This window comes from Chiloscyllium plagiosum, chromosome 26 (genome assembly GCF_004010195.1).
Source record: "Chiloscyllium plagiosum isolate BGI_BamShark_2017 chromosome 26, ASM401019v2, whole genome shotgun sequence".
Classification (NCBI taxonomy): Eukaryota; Metazoa; Chordata; class Chondrichthyes; order Orectolobiformes; family Hemiscylliidae; genus Chiloscyllium; species Chiloscyllium plagiosum.
The window spans coordinates 14264981-14284123 of NC_057735.1; the positions used below are offsets into that span (position 1 = coordinate 14264981).

A 19143-nucleotide genomic window follows, 5' to 3' on the forward strand; every position below is an offset into this window, starting at 1 on the left:
GTTTTAAGAAACCGGCACTCACGCCCCACAGTAGTAGTAGCAGAAGTAGTAGGAGTAGTATTGCCAGTAGAAAGCACTACATGTGTTGGGGTAGAAAGATTTTTTACATCGTGGTGTTGGCTGACTATGGAGGGCTGCCGCCTCAGTGCTCCCTGCAAGGAAGGTCCACCCTGGAATGTGTTGACAACGCCCATCTGCAAAGAATCAGAGAATAAGACAGCTTTGCTCCACATTGAAAGTTAGAAAGAGAGAGGGGGTTGCAGGGGTGAAAGCAGACAGGGGTTGTGAGAGAGAGAGAGAAAACAGAATTAAATTGGGGAAGGGGGCAGACAGAAGAGGCAACTAATTGGTAGGGAAAGGTCAGAGGCGACAGGATGAGGAAGGGAAGTGAGACTACGATTCAAAGGGAACACAGACCAAGCAAAAGGAACAGGCGAGAGGAAGAGAGAATGTGGGTGGAAAGACTAGGAAAGTAAAGCAACAATAAAAAATAAAAAGGAAGTGATGTCCCAGTTATACTGGACAAGATCAAGCACCCCACAACAAGAATAGAACAGTAAAAAGAAAAAAGGCAACACAATAAAACTTGTAACAGCCACTTGAAGAGAGGGGAGAGAGACAGAAGAGCAGAATTCCTGAGGCAGAGGTTATTTTGGGGCTGGGTAAACAAGAATTTGTATATAGATTGCTTCTAAGTACATGGCATAACTTTGGGTGGACATTACCTAGAGGAGGGTCTGTTTACAAAAAGACTTTTTATTTAAAACAAAAAGTAGTCCATTGAAAAACACTGGCAGAGATAGAGGGAATTGGCAGCTTTTTTTTTGGGTGGGGGGGCGATGGTGTGTGGTCTAGTTAGTTTTGAACAGCTTCCAGACAGCGATCCATTGCTGTGGTGGGCTGTGAGTTTGTCAGCATACCTGAGTCTGGATTCTATTCAGACCTCTGAACCAGAGGATTTGTCCCCGACGAAGTTCCATCTCAGCATGGTCAATTTCATCATTGTCCTCCATTAACTCTCCTTCAGGGATGTTGTCTTTTGTTGTACCATGGCCAGCTTCCTTCAGGAACTTTAGGCGGCTTGTCGGAATTGAGGAGATTACCTGAAGGTAATATTTTGACATATTTTAACCAGTATATTGTGCATGGTTTCAGTCTTGAATAGATTAAGAGCAGAATGAGGTTAATTGTGAACATTCTAAACCATAAGAACATTGAGAGGTACCAAATGATGAGATTATATTTTTCACTATACTTCTGTTAGGAGCCGAGGGATGGTTTACTATATTAAAAGGTATTGTATCAACGTAAGCTGATGTTGATTTTATTAGGATGAAACAGTCTCTGGTCATCCAACAACTCAAATTCAATGGGCACGGTGCAATGTCTCTTGGACAAGAAAAAAAATCAAGAAACAGATTAAGCAATCAAAGCAGGGAAATACACTTCTGGGACAATGATTGGATTTGACCTTGATTATGGTGGCCACATTTTGAAGCTGAACATGTGTGCACCAGTGACTGGATTAATCCAGGCACTCACCTGTCCCCAGAGAAGCTCTCCAACCCCAATGAAGATGCACCATAGCCACTGGTCAAGGGTTAGCCCCGAGCAGCTGAATGGCTTCCCTCCAAACTCCACAATAATAATCTGCAATTTAAAAAAAAAGTACTGTTCATTAGACCAGAGTCTCATGTTCTAAAAAAGTAATCATTTTCAGACAATACTAGTTTACAAAACATAGGTATACTGCTATGCAGTACTCTAAAGTTTCTCCTCCCAAGTGATTTCTTAGGAATTTGTAAACAGCAAGTTGAAAGTTCAGTTTACAAACTTTTTCACTGAATGTGGGCATCTCTGGTTAGGCGATCTTTATTGCAGTTTCTTAATGCCCTTCAAGGAGGTAGTGATGAGCTACTTTCACATCTAAATCCAATTTACAATCCATTTCACTTTAATGCATTCTGTATAATTCTGTTCCAGAAACCATAGATGAAAAGCTTGATATAAGAGGAAGTGGCTGAGGTGAGTACAATTACAACAGTTAAAAGGTATATTGACAGGTAAATGGATAGGAAAGGTCGAGATGGATATCAGCATTTCAGGCAAATGGGACTAGTTCAGTTTCGGAAACCTGATTGGCTTCTGAGAGTTGGGTCTGTCTCTGTGACATCTGACTCTATAAAGCTCGATGTGATAAATTTCGGACCAAAACTTAATTTAAATCTCAATTCACTGCATATAAATGTACAAAATTGAATTTCAAAGTAGACATTATTCCTGAAAACCATAGGTGTTGGGCCCTCTCCTTGGAGTTTTCCTTTCCTGTTCGAATGTATCAATTTCTTGTATCCTAAAATATCTCCTTAGATGTCTGCCACTCCATCTCAATTTTTCGCTAGACTTATTTTACAAGTTCACTTTGTTTTCCTATCCTGATAATTGCCCTTCTTTAAGTGTAATGTAGAAGACTTGGACCCACTTTTCTCTCTCTCAAATGTAATGTAAAATTCAAACATAGGATGATTGCTACCTAGGGGTGCCTTCACTGTTATGACAACAGGCCAACTCTGAAGCAATTATCAAGAATATTGAATTTTAGTCAGAACATTTAATAAAAAAAAGACACAGTCAAAATATGACTGGAGATTTAAATTCAGTGGCTGTTCTTAGAGGGAGGAGACGAAGAGACACACCCTGGAATGTCACACCCGATAAATAAGGTATGAACAGTTTTCAAAAGGAACATACTGAATAGGAAGAAATTTACTGCAAACCAAACTCTTAACCTTCTGGCAGGTATCTCAGACTGAGAGTCAGTTGGGAGAAAAGAGAACATTCTGGGCAAGCACCATGTTTCAGATTTTCCACTTTCAAAAATACAGAAGAACAGCTCTACCTTTGAAAGTACACCAGTGAGCTGAAGTGCTCATGCGTGTTAGTGCACTGAGCGACCGGTGTATAAAAACCCAGGTTGAAGTGTTGGTTTGCTGTGATGGGTCACAGATGAAGAACCACCCACCAGTCACCCCAGTGTTACAGGTAAAGGACTCTCTCTCTTCCATAGAATCCCTACAGTCTAGAAGCAGACCATTCAGCCTATCTTGTCCACACTGACCTCTGAAAAGCATCTCTTCCAGACCCACTCTCCCCAGCCCTATTCCTGCAATCCCATGGCCAATCCACATAACCTGCATATCGTTGGATTGTGGGAGGAAATCCATGCAGACATGGGGAGATTGTCTTTGGCATTTGCACAGTCACCGGAGGGTGGAATCAAACCAGGGTCCCTGCTACTGAGAGACAGCAGTGCTAACCACTGAGCCAGCCAGCGTGTGCCTCGGAGTACTGCTGGCCAGTCACAATCCAAATGAACTTGGAGAAAATAATTTTAATCAATCTGCAAAACCAAGAATTTTTAAAAAAAAATCAACAGTTCAACTATCAACGTCCCACAATCAGTTTTTCGTTAATGACCCAGAGACTGACCTGGACATCTTTAATCTTTTCCTTGGACACACTTCTCATTAGATAACACTACCTGGTTAAACTGACTCCATCTAAACAATTGATTTGGTTTGAGAGAAAGGTGTCTAGAAGGGGGGAAATCCTTTGTGAATTAACCTTGTTGCAGACAACCAAGGTTTGGGTGAATAAAGAGCTAGACAGTCTCTCCTTACGCATGAGCTACACATATGGAACTATAATAACTTGTGATACCTCGTTTGGTGTCCGGTCATAACACGGAGGTCATGAATTAATCCTAGTTTGTGGCACAATACAAAGTCTCACAAAACCTGCTCTCAGGTTGACTCCAGTCTGTTGTTCTAAGAAGTTGTTGTGAAAATACTCTATGAACGATCACCTCAGGCAACCTTTATCCATCTGATTTTTTTTCCCCTCCTGTGTATATGTTGATGGGAAATTCCCCCAGCATGATCCTCATGTTACCTTTCTGACAAGTGACCATGATTTCTTTATTTTGATTCTATCCTTGCCAAGTGTTACTGTTAATGGGGCTTCTACACTACTCCCACAACTATATCAACAACTTAGTACACATTCCAGCATCTGCAGTAATTTGCTCCTGAGAAGAACAAATGCTGGAGATCACTGTGGTCAGACAGCATCCAGGGTGAGACAACAAGCTAACATTTTGAATCCAAATGACTTTTCAGCTGTGTCAAAGAATTTCTCGACTTGAAACATTAGCTTGCTCTCTCTCCATTGATACTGTCTGACCGATCTCCAGCATTCGTTTTCAATATGTAATAACTTTGTACATTTACAGCAAATTCAGTTAAAAGATTTGTCTGATATTTCAGTCCAATAGCAAGTTCTTCACCATCGCTCCAAAACCACAATAAATAATCATGTAATAATTTGAATAGAGATTTGCTGACTAACAATGAGGTTTTGATGTTTCTATTAGAGAACACCAGAGTGCAAAAAAAAAAAGTTGTGCTTAGTTACCCTCAAATTCCCATCTTTCTCTCCTTAAATTTGGGATATACAGCCATGCAATGTCTTTGGTTTTTTTTTCCAGTGCAGATATGCTGCCGTCATTTTCACATTGATGCAATGTGATATTGGATATATATGAACATCATAATGATAACATAACTTGGAAAATTACCAAGCACATTGAAAGCCCATTGCTTTTGTAATTAAGCTAACTGCAGTATTATTCTAAGCTGTGAAAATATTCCATACTTAACTCATTAAGTGACATATTACCACTAAAATGTATTTGCATAAATTTTGTACAAGTAAAATGCACATTAAAGTGAATAATGGGAATCATGGAGCAGAGGTGCCTAAATTCCCAGTATGAACTCCCTTCAGGTGAGACTCCCACTACAAATCCATTTTTTTAGACTAGGTCCCTCACAAAATTACCCCTCAAGGCCAAGGTACAATAAAACTCTTTCTAAAAGTTCACCTTCTATTTGGGAGAGTATAAACCAGTTTGAAGAATACCTATACATACAATAACAACTAAATTACAAACTTGTTATTTAATGCCCAGATGCTACCCTGAATGTTTCAGTATTGTTCACAAGAATTTGATTTAACGCAAAGAAAAAAGTGGTTCTGATATCTGCCCATTAAGGTGCAGGAGCAGCTTCAGTTAGTATAAATTAAAAAGTTTAAGATTCGCTACTCCACAAGATAAAACTTCACACTCTCAAAATGCAAGATTATAATCTTAAAAATTCTCACAATTTCTTCTTATTCTTTTGTAATAGAATCTCTATATTGTGGGAACAGGCCATTTGGCCCAACACACACACCCCAACTCTCGAAAGACCATCCCACTTTATCCCTGCATTTCCCATAGCTAATCCACCGAATTTACACATCACTGCACACTATGGGCAATTTAGCATGGCTAATCCACCAAGCCTGCATATCTTTGGACTGTGGGAGGAAACCCATGCAGACGTGGGGAAAATGTGCAAACTGCACACAAACAGTCGCCAGAGGCTGGAGCTGAACCCAGGTTCCTGCAGGTGTGAGGCTGCAGTGCTAACCACTGAACCACCATACTACCCTATTATTCAAAAGTAACAAAGCTTCATGGAACAGAAGTTTAGTGTTTCATGCATATCTGCCTGTTGCCATGGGTACGGAATGTGTTTCCTAATGCAAACCATAAGCACTGATGGAATGGTGTAACTATTATTATGCTCTGGCACACTGCAGTGGGTACAATAGCTCACTCTTGAAAACATTTTTATCACTTTTGAGAAAACACACTTTTACATTATGAAACCAACCTGGCAATTATTTTGCAAGTTAATTTCGGTCTATATGGACGAGAGTGGGAATGATACCATCTGCATATGTCCTTACATAGAACCATTTGCTCATAATGGCTAGTAGATGGGACTCTAGCACCATAGGAGGGAAAACAACCAAAATGTTATATTAAGACGAATATGAATTTGTACCATCCTGTCATCCAGATACACTGTGCACTTTGATTATGACTTTCAAAAATTAAGAGTGGAAAGAGGTTGGCTGTTTGTTTCATTACTCCACTTGTTTGAGTGTCAGCTCACTGCCTGCAGAACAGACCAAACTTAAATTATTAAACCCCAGTTAAAAATACACATGTGCAACTAGAAAGATTCCCTACCTGAATTAGAAAAGTGCCCACAATAATACTGCAAAAGATGGGGTTCCGGAAAATTGCTTCAAACACGTTCCTCTCCCCGTGAATCTTGCGAGCATTGATTTCATTGAAAAGCTGCATCATGACGAAAGTGTTGAACACAATGGTGTAATGTTCTGAAGCAGGAGCATGAAGTGGAGCATTCCTCCCACTGTCAATGTCAAAAAACTTCTCACCTAGAAAGAACACTTGTAGGTTAAGAACTTGCAATGTAATTGCTGCAATTCCTTGGTGGTTTATCTTCAGTTTGAAACATCCAGGTATGTTGCTTAATCAGAACTTTGCCCAGGCAAAACAAATTTGAAGTGAATATTTCACAATTAATCAAAACAGTTTTCAATGGTTAGAAATAATTCATCAAGGAACAACATGACATTGGCTAATCAAAACTTGCACCTCATAAACCTATTTCAAACCATTTCTAAATCAATAGACAGGATTAACTCAATTACAGTTGATTTATAAAAAAAAACTTGGTGACATTTCTACCCTCACTTTGCGGAAATGTATTAAACAACTCATCAGGCTTATCATGCAACTTTTTTGATGATGGGTGTGACTCTAATGTTAACATTACACTTTTGGGAAGTCACAATTATGGACCAAGTATTACCCTCCCTCATTCTCCATCTAGTGTAATTCTCAATTAAGCATCAGGCACATACAAAGCTTGCAGGTCCAGTGACAGCCTTTATGTAATATTCATCTTCCTAATTGTGGCTGATGCAGAGGGATTTCCACCTGCTGTAATATTAAAAGCAGTAAAGTTCCTAACGATCAATGTGCAGTGAGTCATCCTCAGACCCTGCCATTACAACTGCTTTCTAAGCTTTTTAAGCTGCAGCAATTAAGCTTAAGACTCTGTCAACATAATGATCCCCAGCACTTTGCATTTTTGCTCAAACCGGTACAGACAGTTTTCTCCTCCCATGTTGACTGTACAATTCTTATTGCAATTATGTGCTGCCAATTGGACTCCGGTCTCAAGAAAGGTCAGAGCCAATCTCAGATTAACCATTGAAAATTAGACAGATGAGCCAGTCATTTCTGCATTTACTCTGTCCCAGGAATTTTTAAAACAGCTCACTGTCAGTGTCCTTTGTTTTGAAAAAAAAAGCAGTTAACCAACTAATTCGACTTTGTCTTCTATTGATATATAAAACCTTTTTGATAATCACATGGTGATAACAGTACACTTGATGCATGACGATGCAGCCACACGGGACTGCAACACTGCAGTACAAATGCTGCAGGAAACAAGGGCACTTTCTAAACATGGCATTGGCAGAGGAGATTAATTTCAGTGGAGCTCAGTTACTCAAGCCTGGGAAAGTTTCTAAGTACAAAGTGACTCATGGCTTGGAAAGTAGGATATAAACAGTGGGAGTTAAATCTTCAATAAAACCAAAATTGGAAAAATGTACAATCTTGTTTTTAAAAGCATTTACTGATCATATCAAGAGTTGCCAGCTATGTCATCCACCAACATCTGAATATCCTCTCATTACTGTTTAGACCTAGACCCTGAGCAAATTGAACAGGGTGCTTTGTATATTCTAACAGCATGCTGAACTTCAATTTCAAGACCAGTGTTATTGCCTTTGGCTCGCTGCACAAACTATATACCCTCGCTATTGATTCCACTCCTCAACAACCAATTAAACTAGATGGTCAACAACCTTGAAATCTAGCTGCTACCAGGTTGAATTCTGACCTCATAAGATCTCAAATCATAAAGAAACAGTTACATTGGCTCTTTGCTGCCAAGGTTCTCATCCATCTGTCAGCTCATTCCTCAATGATTCCAATGTACTGCTGGCCAGCTTCCATCCACATGCCTTCATAAATATAAGCTCATCCATCACTCCTATGCTCACTGATCTACGCTGACTTTCCAATGCCAAAGCCCCGTGCCTAATCTTTACCGGTCCTACAACCATCTGAAAACTTCATTTCTCCAAATCTTGCAGATCTATAGACCCTTTGCCCGTTGTTCTTAATTGTAGAGGCCCAGACAGTTGATGGCATTATCTTCCAAAACCTGTAATCTCATGGCTCAAATGACTTCCTCTCTAACCATATTTAAACAGGTACAGTCCATTCAGCTCTGCACATTTGTTCTGCTATTCAATTAGATCGTGGGGAGCTGCACTTCGACTGTGATGACCCTTGACAACTTCAATCAACAAATACTAACAACCTTAGCCTGAATCTCCTGTGACACAATGGTAGGCTCCCTACCTCTGGGCCAAAATATCAAATCCAAAGTTTCCCCATTGTGTATCACAACATGTTTTTTTAAAGATGTATTCATGGGAAGTGGATAAAGCTAGCTGGGCAGACAGCTACCTTCATTGGATCACTGCAGTCTATTTGGTGTAAACAGACTCCCAATTCGATTAGGGAGGAAGTTCCAGAATTTTGACTCAATTTCATGAAAGCAATGGCAATTACTTTCATGTCTGGATGGTGGGTCTTAGAAGGGAACCTGTAGATGTTTGCAATCCCATGTATCTACTACCTTTGTCCTTCTAGATGGCAGGGTTTGGAAGGTGTTGTCCATCTGAGCCTTGGAGAATTTCTGAAGTGTTGTATCTTGTAGATAGTACACACATCTCCCATAGAGCGCTGGAGGTTGAGGGATTGAATGTTTGTGGTCACAATGCCAATCAAAGCAGGCTGCTTTATCCTGGATGATATCAATCTTGTTATGTTGTTGAATCCGCATGCGTTCAAGCAAGTGAAAGCATCTGTCCTACTGGTGGGATAGGACATACCCAGCATTGGTGATGGCAATATCTGGGACATTGTCTGTAATGTTTGATTCCCTGACTTATGACTGTTGCTTGATGAGTCTATGGGACATGTATCCTAATTTTGTCACTGGCCTCTACATGTTGGCAAGGAGAACTTTGTAGGGTTTACAAGGCTGTATTTGCTGTTGACGAAGTCTCTGGAAATGACAATGTCAGGTGGTCCAACCTGTTTTTTTTTTTTTGAGACTTTTTGTGGGTTGATGATAACTGAATGATTTGCTAGGCCATTTTAGAGGGCAGTTAAAAGTCAACCACATTTTCATGATCCTTTTGAGAGAAATAATTTCTCCTCATCTCTGTTGGCCAGATGAAGTAAAAATGGCAGCTTTCCTCAAGGATAAAAACTAGGAGCAGGCTAAGGCCATTTACCCTTTGAGGTACAATCAACATGATAATGGATTATCCTTGGAATGCCATAATGCCATTTTCACCTCATACCCCTTGATGTGTTCAATATCTAAAAAGGACCAGATAGGTTTTTACAACAATCAATCATAACCTTCATTAGGCTTGAATTACAGAATTTACATTCCGATGTCTGTTGTGGTGGGATTTGAACTCAGGTCTGCAGAATATTGCCTGGGCTTCTGGATTATTTGTCCAGTGACAACACTGCTTCCTAGTCTGAACAAGCTGATTAAAAACAATTAAATGCATGTGACCCAGCATGAACAATTGCTTCAGACAGTGTTCCATCACCCTGTACGAAAAAATGCTTCATCCCTTCATTTTGAAATGGTCTAGCTCCAATAGAAACACTTGAGTTTAGAAAATCAGGGGTCTTTAAGAGAAAGTTTTAAGTTTATGTAATCTTTCTTCTTAATCCTTTAAGATGACTTAGTAAAATTCTGGGAAGTCATGCTAAGAATATTCGTGAGGGTAAGATATCTTCCCTGTGGCTCTATACCCAAAATAAACCCAGTGGCCCCAAGTGGGCTATGAACAAGGAATCTTTACATATCTTGGTCAATTTGATTTATATGAATTGCTAACTGTGGCATTTAAAAAAAAAGGCACATTCTAATTGTCTCACACAGCGATGCTACTTTGATTTGCTTTTAAGGATGGAAAGACTTGGGTTCATTTGATTTAAGCAATGACTGAGTTTGGAAGAATGAGGGGAGACCTAATTGTGGTATACATGATGCGAAATGGGATTGACCAAGTAGATGTAAAGAGCATGTTTCCATGTGTGGGGCAAAGAAGAGTCAGTTTTAGGATAAGGGGTGACAGATTTAAAACAGGGATGAGGAGAAATTATTTCTCTCAAAAAATATGTGGAATTCACTACCCCAGAGTGCAGTGGATAGCAGGTCATTTAGTAAATGTAAGGAAAAGATAGACAATTTTTAATGAGGAAAGGGTTAAAGGGTTATAGAGATCAGGCAGGAAAGTGGACTTTGGGCTAAGATGAGCTAAGCCACAATCATATCCATTGCTGGAGCAGACTGGAGGGGCTGAACTGCCTATGCCTGCTCCTAGCTCCTAAGTTATGGAATACTATAATGCCAATTAACATTCACATGCCTCTTTGGACAGTGCTTAGAGGAGGATACTCTAGTATCAAGTTTGCATGGCTCTGCACACTGGGAACAACACATTTACAGTTTAAAGTTTATTCTTTCATGGGATGTGGGCATCACTGGCGAGGCCAGCATTTATTGCCCATCACTAATTGCCCTTGCAGTGGCAGTGATGAGCTGTCATTGTGAACCACTGCTGTCCATGTGGTTTAAGAAAGTGTTCCAGGATTTAGACCCATGACAGTAAAGGAATAGCAATATAGTTCCAAGTCAGGATGAAATGTGGTTTGGAGGGCAAGTTACTGGTGGTGATGTCCCCATGCACCACCCGACCTACACAATAGTGTATGTTATGAATTTGGAAGATACAATCAGAAAAAGTTTGACAGATTGAGATAATGCATCATCTTTGTGAGAACGGGATTAGGAATAATAGTGATGGATTGTGTGCCAATCAAGTGGATTACTTTGTCCTGGATGGATCAAGCTTCCTGAATTTCATTGAAGCTGGATTCATTCCAAGAGAATGTGTGGAGTCAGATGGTAAGTTGCAGTCTACAAAATCTCTAGCTTCTGAACTGCCTGTATAGCCACATTGTTTTTAAACTAATGGGTACAGTTAAGGTTCTGGTTAATTTCAAACCCCAGATGTTGATAGTGGGAAATTCAATGGTTGCAACGTCATTGCAATAGGAAATAATCAAATGACTTTAAGTGAAACAATTGCAGTTATTTAATACTGCATCGCAATGTTTGAATTTCACTCAACCATGATTGAAGATTTGAAATTACAATTAAAAACTAGTCATGGATTTTTGCTTCTAAATTGCTGAACAGGTTTGAGCAAAGTTGGATGAGCTGTTTATATTAGTGCTTTATCACTCAAGAGTGTTGTGACAGAGTGAAAAAAGAAATCACATCCCTCCCCAGGATATATCCTCAGAACAAAGTTAATTGATTTACTCAAGTTTAGTCAAGGAGATTAAACAGAAAGAAAGCAAATGTACTAATGGATTCACAGACCTGCAAAGAGAAGGGTGAAGATAATAGTGAGCTGATAAACTCCATGACCCAGGATGTTCTTCATCATTGTCCGAGAGATTAGTGGCTTGTTCCTGCCGTAAGGCTTGCGAAGCAGAAGAGATTCTGTTGGTGGTTCAGTTGCCAGAGCCAAAGAAGCAAATGTGTCCATGATCAGATTTACCCAGAGCATCTGAACAGCTTTAAGTGGAGAGTCCTGGTTGAGAATAATATGAAATAAATAAATCCACTGCTTTGTTTTGTTAAAAAAAGATTTGCCCCTGTATCACAAATGCAAAAGGAATTACATCATGGGTTATAGTTAATGTACTCAGGTTACTTTAGTTCTCAAAAGTGATCTTACCATTTCTTGCCTGTCTTTCCTTGGCTATAAGCACATTTCTAATCTTACTCCAAAACTAACTGTATTTCAGTGATTATGGTCCCCTGTAGAGTTCATCTAGTTTAGCCCTTAACTAAAATGGATGCTTACATCAAGAAATTCTTCCTAACTACATGTCACAACAAAGGAAGGAATAAACATATCGACTTGGACAGGATGTGTCACTTGCTTCACCATACAGTTAGATCAGGGTTGGTCAGGTTACTCTACATTCTCACCTACCCCTGATAACCTTTCACTCCCTTGTTAGTCCAAGCTGTTTCCAAAGCATTTACAACCGCCTGTAAATATGGAGACCGATACAGTACATGGTACTGCAGATGTACCAGCAATGCCCTCTGCAATTGAAGCAATATCTGACTATGTTGTACTCAATTCCTCTTGCAATAAATGATAACATTGTGAACTTTCTCAATTACTTACTATACCTAATTTATGATTCTTGCATTAGGAGTCCAACATCACTGTCTCTGAGCTCTACAATTTCTCATCCTTTTAAATCATTTTTTTTATTCCTTCCACCAATACGGACAATTTAAAATGTTCCCAAATTATATTCCATGAGATCTTTTGCTCAGTCACAACTAATCTCTATCCTTTCTTTATGCCTTCTTTGCAACTCTATTTCCTACCCAACTTTATAATCAGCAGCAAATTTAAGAACCACATCTTTGATATCTTGATCCAAGTAATTTATATAAATTATGAAAAGTAAAATCTACAGCACTGATCTCGGTGGGGAGAAAAAGCTTGTTATAATTTTATCAACCAGAAACAGACTCAATTGTTTCCTGTTATCAGCAAGCATTCTTTGATTCAAGCCACTACATTACTCGCTCTAATAAGGTGGCACCTTAAATGCCTTCAGGAAATCTAACTACAATACATCCACTGGATACCCTTTATTCAAAGCACATTGTATTTCTTCAATAAATTGGTTTAACAGGATTTACATTTCACAAAACCATTTCATCTCCTCTTTTACTTTGAATCTAACTGTAATGACATATTTAATAATAGCTTCTTACAGGGTACTTCAGATGTACAGCTGACTAACCTGTAGTTTTCTGTCTCCCTTCTGTTTTTGAACAAAGCAATTACAGTGCATTGCATTTACAGCAATTTCATTTTCCTGTCTCCCTTACATATTGCCCAGTTTACAGTATATAGTAATACTTCATTTTTTAAATACTGCCTCTAATAACCACCAGGATCTGGTTGTAAATAAGGTATAGAGGGGTCCACTGATTGTAATTTGTTAACTTGTTATTGTCTCATTACTGTAATTACTGACACTTTTGCAAAAATTATCATTCTTGAAATTCTCCAACATTACTTCAAACAATCAGACTGTCACACTGACATTATAGTTAGTTAATAAATAGAGATTTTCAGTTTCTTATCAAATGAAACCCAACAATGCTTAAATGGGGACATGCTAATTATGAAAAACAGGAATAGAGGAGAACACAGTAACCACAGAATACATTAGAATTAATGACATTTAAATACAAAGAAAATACAGCAAAACTAAATAGTAAGATGGAAAGTGAAGCTAATTTCATTCAACAAGGTGTGGCTTTGTACAAGGCATACCTGGGTAATACAAGCACCAGTAAATGCGACAATGACTGCAACCACATTTACTGTCAACTGGAACTGCAGAAACTTGGAGATGCTGTCGTACACATTGCGGCCCCACATCACTGCCTTAACAATACTGGTAAAGTTATCGTCTGTCAGGATGATATCAGAGGCCTCTTTTGCCACATCTGTTCCCGCAATGCCCTTTAAAATTAAAAGGGAGATAAATCAGAGATTCTATCTAAAAGAAAGACATATTTATGCAGTGTCTTTCATGACTTCAGGATATCTCAAATTAATTTATAAGCAATTAAGTACTTTGGAAATGTTTCAAACTGTTGAAAATACTGCAGTCAATTTTGCACACAGCAAAATCTTACAAACAGCAATGTGATAATGACCAAGAGATAATTTAATCGTAACATAACAGGTGCCAGGTGGCTTTTTTTTCCCCAGAAGATATTGAAGATGGTGTAGGAGCTGAAGTATAATTAGTAACCCAGAAGTCCCTGAGCATGGTACCAAGGGTGGTTGAAGCAACTCTAAATAGTTGACACTGTATATCCCTGCAATGGTTACCAGTTAACTTTTAAAAGGCCATTTTCCTTTTACATTAGAGTAATTTTGTAACTTCATAAGGAAGCCTTACTTGCCACGTACTCTCAATTACCAGTTCTGGTCGTCAAGACTCCAGTACGGAGAGTGAAGTCGTCTTCTCATATACAGAAAAACCGAAAACAGAGGACACAGCTATACTGCTTAGCAAAACCAAATCAGTTCTTAAGATTGGAATAAATTAAACTGCTGAGACCATATGTAGTGCCTGTAGGTGGCAGTGGGCATCAACATTTAATCCCTCCTGTCTCAACCTGGCAGCACTGGAACAGGGGTTAATGATGCCAATATCAATGCTATAATCACAGGAAATGTTTCGATCTGCTGCAAATGCAGGGCCAGCTGTACAGGCGTCGCTGCAGCACCACTCTGGAGTCTGGCCTTTTACGGAAATAAACATCAAGTTTCGTTCGCACGACACAGTACATCACATCGTCTGGGAGACATTTAGAACAAAGCGAGAGAAACAAAGACACACACACACACAAAACCACGCAGCAGCCAGCTGTCAGCAAGAGGACCTTGACAAGAGAAAGTAAAAAACAAGTTAAAGATGGCACTCTCTTGCATCTGTCCCTGACAGCTGGCTCAAGTTGTTTTATTAACACAGACCTAAGTGAAGATCACTTCAAGATGTAAAAAATGGACTGAGTGGGGGTTCTAGCAATTTACTTTGTAGAAGAATATTTCATCACAGTACAAGGAAAACATGTCTACACTTCAAATACAAGGTTTCAATTATTGGGACTACCTGTAACACCTATCTGGAAAAAATACTGAAGAAATCCAGAAAATGCTCCCTGGGACATCATTTGGGTTCACTGGTCAATCTTGGGAAAGGGTTTCTGAAGTATACACCTAGAAACAGCACATGTAAAAATAGTTGCTACTTTGATATTCGACTTGCATACGCCACATCCCATCAAATTCACTGTTTCTCCAACACAGGTTCACAGCAACATTCAGCACTGCCTCAGCTTCTCATACTAAATTAAAATCTTGCGCTTCCTTGTTGGTTTAATGTTATAAACTGATTCTCCTGCATCTGCAGTCCTCACTTTCTCCTCGTATTATAAAACGCAAATTGCACGTTTGAAGAGAAAAATAAACTGGCTTATGAAAAGTAGAGCGTCATGGATTGGTTACAGCACAGGAGGGACCCCTTCATCTCATCAGGTCCCTGCTGGCTCGTTGCAAGAGCAACTCAGTTAGTCCCACTCCCCTGCCCTTTCCTCAAGTCTCAAAATTCTCTCTTTTCATAACTTATCCAACTCCCCAAGAAAATCATAACTCCATCTGCCTCGATTACATTCACACAGTGCATTCCAAATCCTAACAATGTGCTATGTAAAAAGAACGATTCAGGGCACTGTTGGATTTTTTAAAACAATTTTGACCTTCAATCTCCTTGTCCAATGGGTACAGTTACTCTCTATCTACCCTATCTTGAAGTCTTGTGATTTTGAATATCTCCATTAAATCTCCTTTTAGAAATTTTTCTCAAGAGAACAACTCCAGCTTCTCCAAGCTACCCACATAACGGAGATCCTTCATCCTTGGAAATATTTTTATAAATCTTTCTTGAAATCTCTAAATCCTGTGTGTCCTTTGTACAATCAGATGACCAGATTCCTCTCACTGGCATGCACATTTTATTTGGACATCAACATTGTGGACCAAGGTCACACCTCCAGAGTCAACAGCAGATCCAGATCCCAGAAGTATTCATGCACATCATTACTACTCTCAGGGTAGAGATTCACTTTGGCCTAACTTTCAGTGGGAAAGACCACAGGAAATCCACTTTATTTCCTATAACCTTCATGCTTTTCGGCAGGTCAATTTAACATCAGACTATGTTTAATACACATTAACTTTTGTTTTGATAAAAAGGTTAATTCTGCAATATGCTTTATTTATGTTCAAATGGTACAGGCAATGATCAATCCGGTATCCTGAAGTGCTTCTATCAAGTGTATGTAGATAAATAACATCCACTGTAATTAGATACATTCTGTAGACCACTATTCTGTGCAACCATACAACTTTACAAAACCTTTAGCTCCTCCTTAGAGGAAGCAGATGCTTAATACAGAAGTGATATTTTTGATAGTATTTCAAATATTCGAGGCAGCATGTGGTGGGTAGAAAGAGAGAGAAGAAAAAAGCTTTGATGCCAGAAAGGTCATCATCCCCACGCCGATTCATAAGTTGTAGTTACATTACATGTTTTGCTTTGAACTACAAGCACAGGAGTGGAAAATCTAACAAATAAAAACAGGAGTTTGTGTTCATGATCAATGGCAAATCTTTGTTCTCATTTGCATCCATGTAGAAGGATGACATGGTGGCTCAGTGGTTAGCACTGCTGCCTCATAGCACTAGGGACCAGAGTTTGATTCCAACCTCAGGCGACTGTGTGGAGTTTGCACGTTCTCCTGCGTCTGTGTGGGTTTCTGCCAGGTGCTCTGGTTTAACTCCACAGATGTGTAGATTAGATGGATTGGCGATGGTTAAACTGCCCTGTAGTGTCTAGGGATGTGCACACTAGGTGGGTTAGCCATGGGAAATGCAGTGTTGGAGGAATAGGGTGGGATTTTCTTTCGAGTTGGTGCAGACTTGACGGGCTGAATGAAGAAGGGTCACCAGACCAGAAACATTAACTCTGCTTACTCCCCACAGATGCTGCCAGACCTGCTGCATTTTTCTAGCAATTTCAGTTTTTGCTTCCAATTTCCAGCATCCACAGTACTTTAGGTTTTGTTAGTGTCGAGAGCATGGTGCTGGAAGAGCACAGCAGGTCAGGCAGCATCCGAGAAGCAGGAGAATCTATATTTTGGGCATAAGCCCTTGATGAAGGGCTACATTTTGATCTCCAGTATCTGCAGTTCTCACTTTCGCTAGGTTTTGTTACAGAGTTTGGGCCCACTGCTAAGTTCACTATTACAGCACCAAACAATACATATAAAAGGTCCGATGCCATTAAAACGCATCTGTATAAAATCAGTTATTGATAAGCGGATGTTAGGATTTTAAAGGCATTTTCAATCACTCATGACTGTCAATAACATTGTAAGATTTTCCTCAACATGTTTATTTCTCTGGGAACCAGGATGCTCACATTTATTCCGCAGATGGAACGCTCACCCACTCCTCCTGTTCCAACGCCTAGTCAAGCATGGAATTTATCAGATGGCTGCTTATTGTTTTCTCACATGAACAAGTAAGTTTCTTTGGTAGGGAGGGGGAGGAGGAGCTGTCACAGGTTTGTCTTAATTATTCAGAGAAGGTTCAAGGACCCATTTCCATTGGTTCATGGGCTTCACAAAAGTCACAGTCTGAGAGACTGGGGCTCAGATTAGTCTCTACATCTGCTTGTGTATGCACAAGTATCAAGTTTGCAATCAGATTCTAGTTTCCAGGTAAAAGCAGCGTAGTACTGGAGGTTTGACACAAAAAGAAAGGAAGGTGGGATGATTAGGAAGACGCAGCATGGATTTCTAAAGAGGGGATCATGGTCAACTAACTTTGGGCAGTTTTCTGAAGGAGATAATAGAAAGGATCAATGAAACTTTTAATGCAATGCCATGCAACAGTCCCATTGAGGGATGTTATAGGTCATAGCATAAAAGGTGCAATAACAATGTGATACAAAATTGGCTGAGTGATAGGAAACTGGGTGTAATGGTCAATGGATATTTTTTATCTCAAGGTAGGTCTGTAGCAGATTTCCTCAGGGGTCTGTATTGGGACCTTTGCTTTTCCTGCTTTATATTAGCAGTCTGGATCCTAGCACGGAGGGGATAAATTCAAAGTCTGCAGATTTCAGTGGTAAAAGGCTAATACTCAAAACGTCGAGTAGTAGAAAACCCTGTGTACTTCAGATTCAGGAATTCCCATTCTTGAAGTGGAATGCATGTCTTGATGACAATCTTGTTCAAATAGTGGATGGAGTTAAACCAGTCAAAGTCAAAAAGCATAATACATTAAAACAAAGTGCTGGAGAAACTCAACAGATCTGGCAGCATCTGTGCAGTGAGAAAGAGTTAACATTTCAGGTCCAATCTTCCTAAAGTCAAGAAACAACTGGTCAATGAACAAACAGTTAAGGAGTTGGTCAAAAGACATCTGGTAGAAGATTTCACTTGTCTCTCTGAATATATTGAGCCACTCAATCTCACTTCACCACTCTGTGCCCACCACCCCCTTTATCTGCAGCTCCCCTTACACCCACATGTAGTCCTGCAGAAGGTTACACCCAAAACATCGACTGCTCCACCTCCTGATGCCACCTGGCTTGCTGCGTTCTTCCTCCTGCTTGTATACTTTGGATTCCAGCATCTGCAGTCTTTTTGTCTTGCTCCAAAATATCGACAGGTTGATGGAGTGGTCAGATAGGTGGCAGATAAGTTTCAGTTCAGAGGTGTGAAGTGACTCACATTGGGGCCTGGAAATGTGTGTGCATAGATCATTGAAGGTAGGAGGATATGTGGAGAGAGCAGGAAATAAAATGCAGTGTCCTTGGATTCATCAATAGAGGCATGGAGTACAAGAAGCAAGGAGGTGATGTTGAACTTGTGCAAGACACGCTTCAGTCGTCAGCTATAGAACAGTGTACAGGTGTGAATGCCATATTACTAGAGAGAATGAAATAGTGCTCCAAAATCACAAGCTTGCTCCAGGAATGAGAAACTTTAAGGATAGAATAAAGAAATTGGGACCTTTTCCCTTGGAGATAATAGGTGGCTGAAAGGAGATTCGATAAACATTTTCAAAATCATGAGCAAGCTGGGTAAAGAAGATGGGGTAACTGTTCCTGCTTGTAAAATGAACAGTGCTTGGTTGCATGGTATAAAGATAACAATCTCTCCCTCAACTTCAGAAAAATGAAAGAGCTGGTCACTAACTTCAGGAAGCAAAGTGGAGGGCACACCCATTTCTACATCAATGGAGCTGAAGCGGGAATGGTCAACACAGCATCAAGTTTCTTGGAGTGACGATCAC

General features: G+C 39.7%; 1 protein-coding gene across 7 annotated transcripts in view; it reads right to left on the reverse strand.

Annotated features, from left to right (window-relative positions):
- Positions 1-19143, reverse strand: part of LOC122563116 (plasma membrane calcium-transporting ATPase 1-like) — a 233175-nt gene that overhangs the window by 11557 nt on the left and 202475 nt on the right. For 4 of the 7 annotated variants that reach the window (XM_043716561.1, XM_043716558.1, XM_043716559.1 and 1 more), the window contains 5 exons: positions 13537-13728; positions 11541-11754; positions 6143-6354; positions 1543-1650; positions 921-1103 (listed from right to left, as the gene is read on the reverse strand). In XM_043716561.1, coding sequence (XP_043572496.1) covers positions 921-1103; positions 1543-1650; positions 6143-6354; positions 11541-11754; positions 13537-13728 — 909 coding nt within the window. Of the gene's footprint in view, positions 1-22; positions 195-920; positions 1104-1542; positions 1651-6142; positions 6355-11540; positions 11755-13536; positions 13729-19143 lie in introns of all 7 variants that reach the window. The other 3 variants (XM_043716564.1, XM_043716562.1, XM_043716565.1) reach the window with 2 other exon arrangements.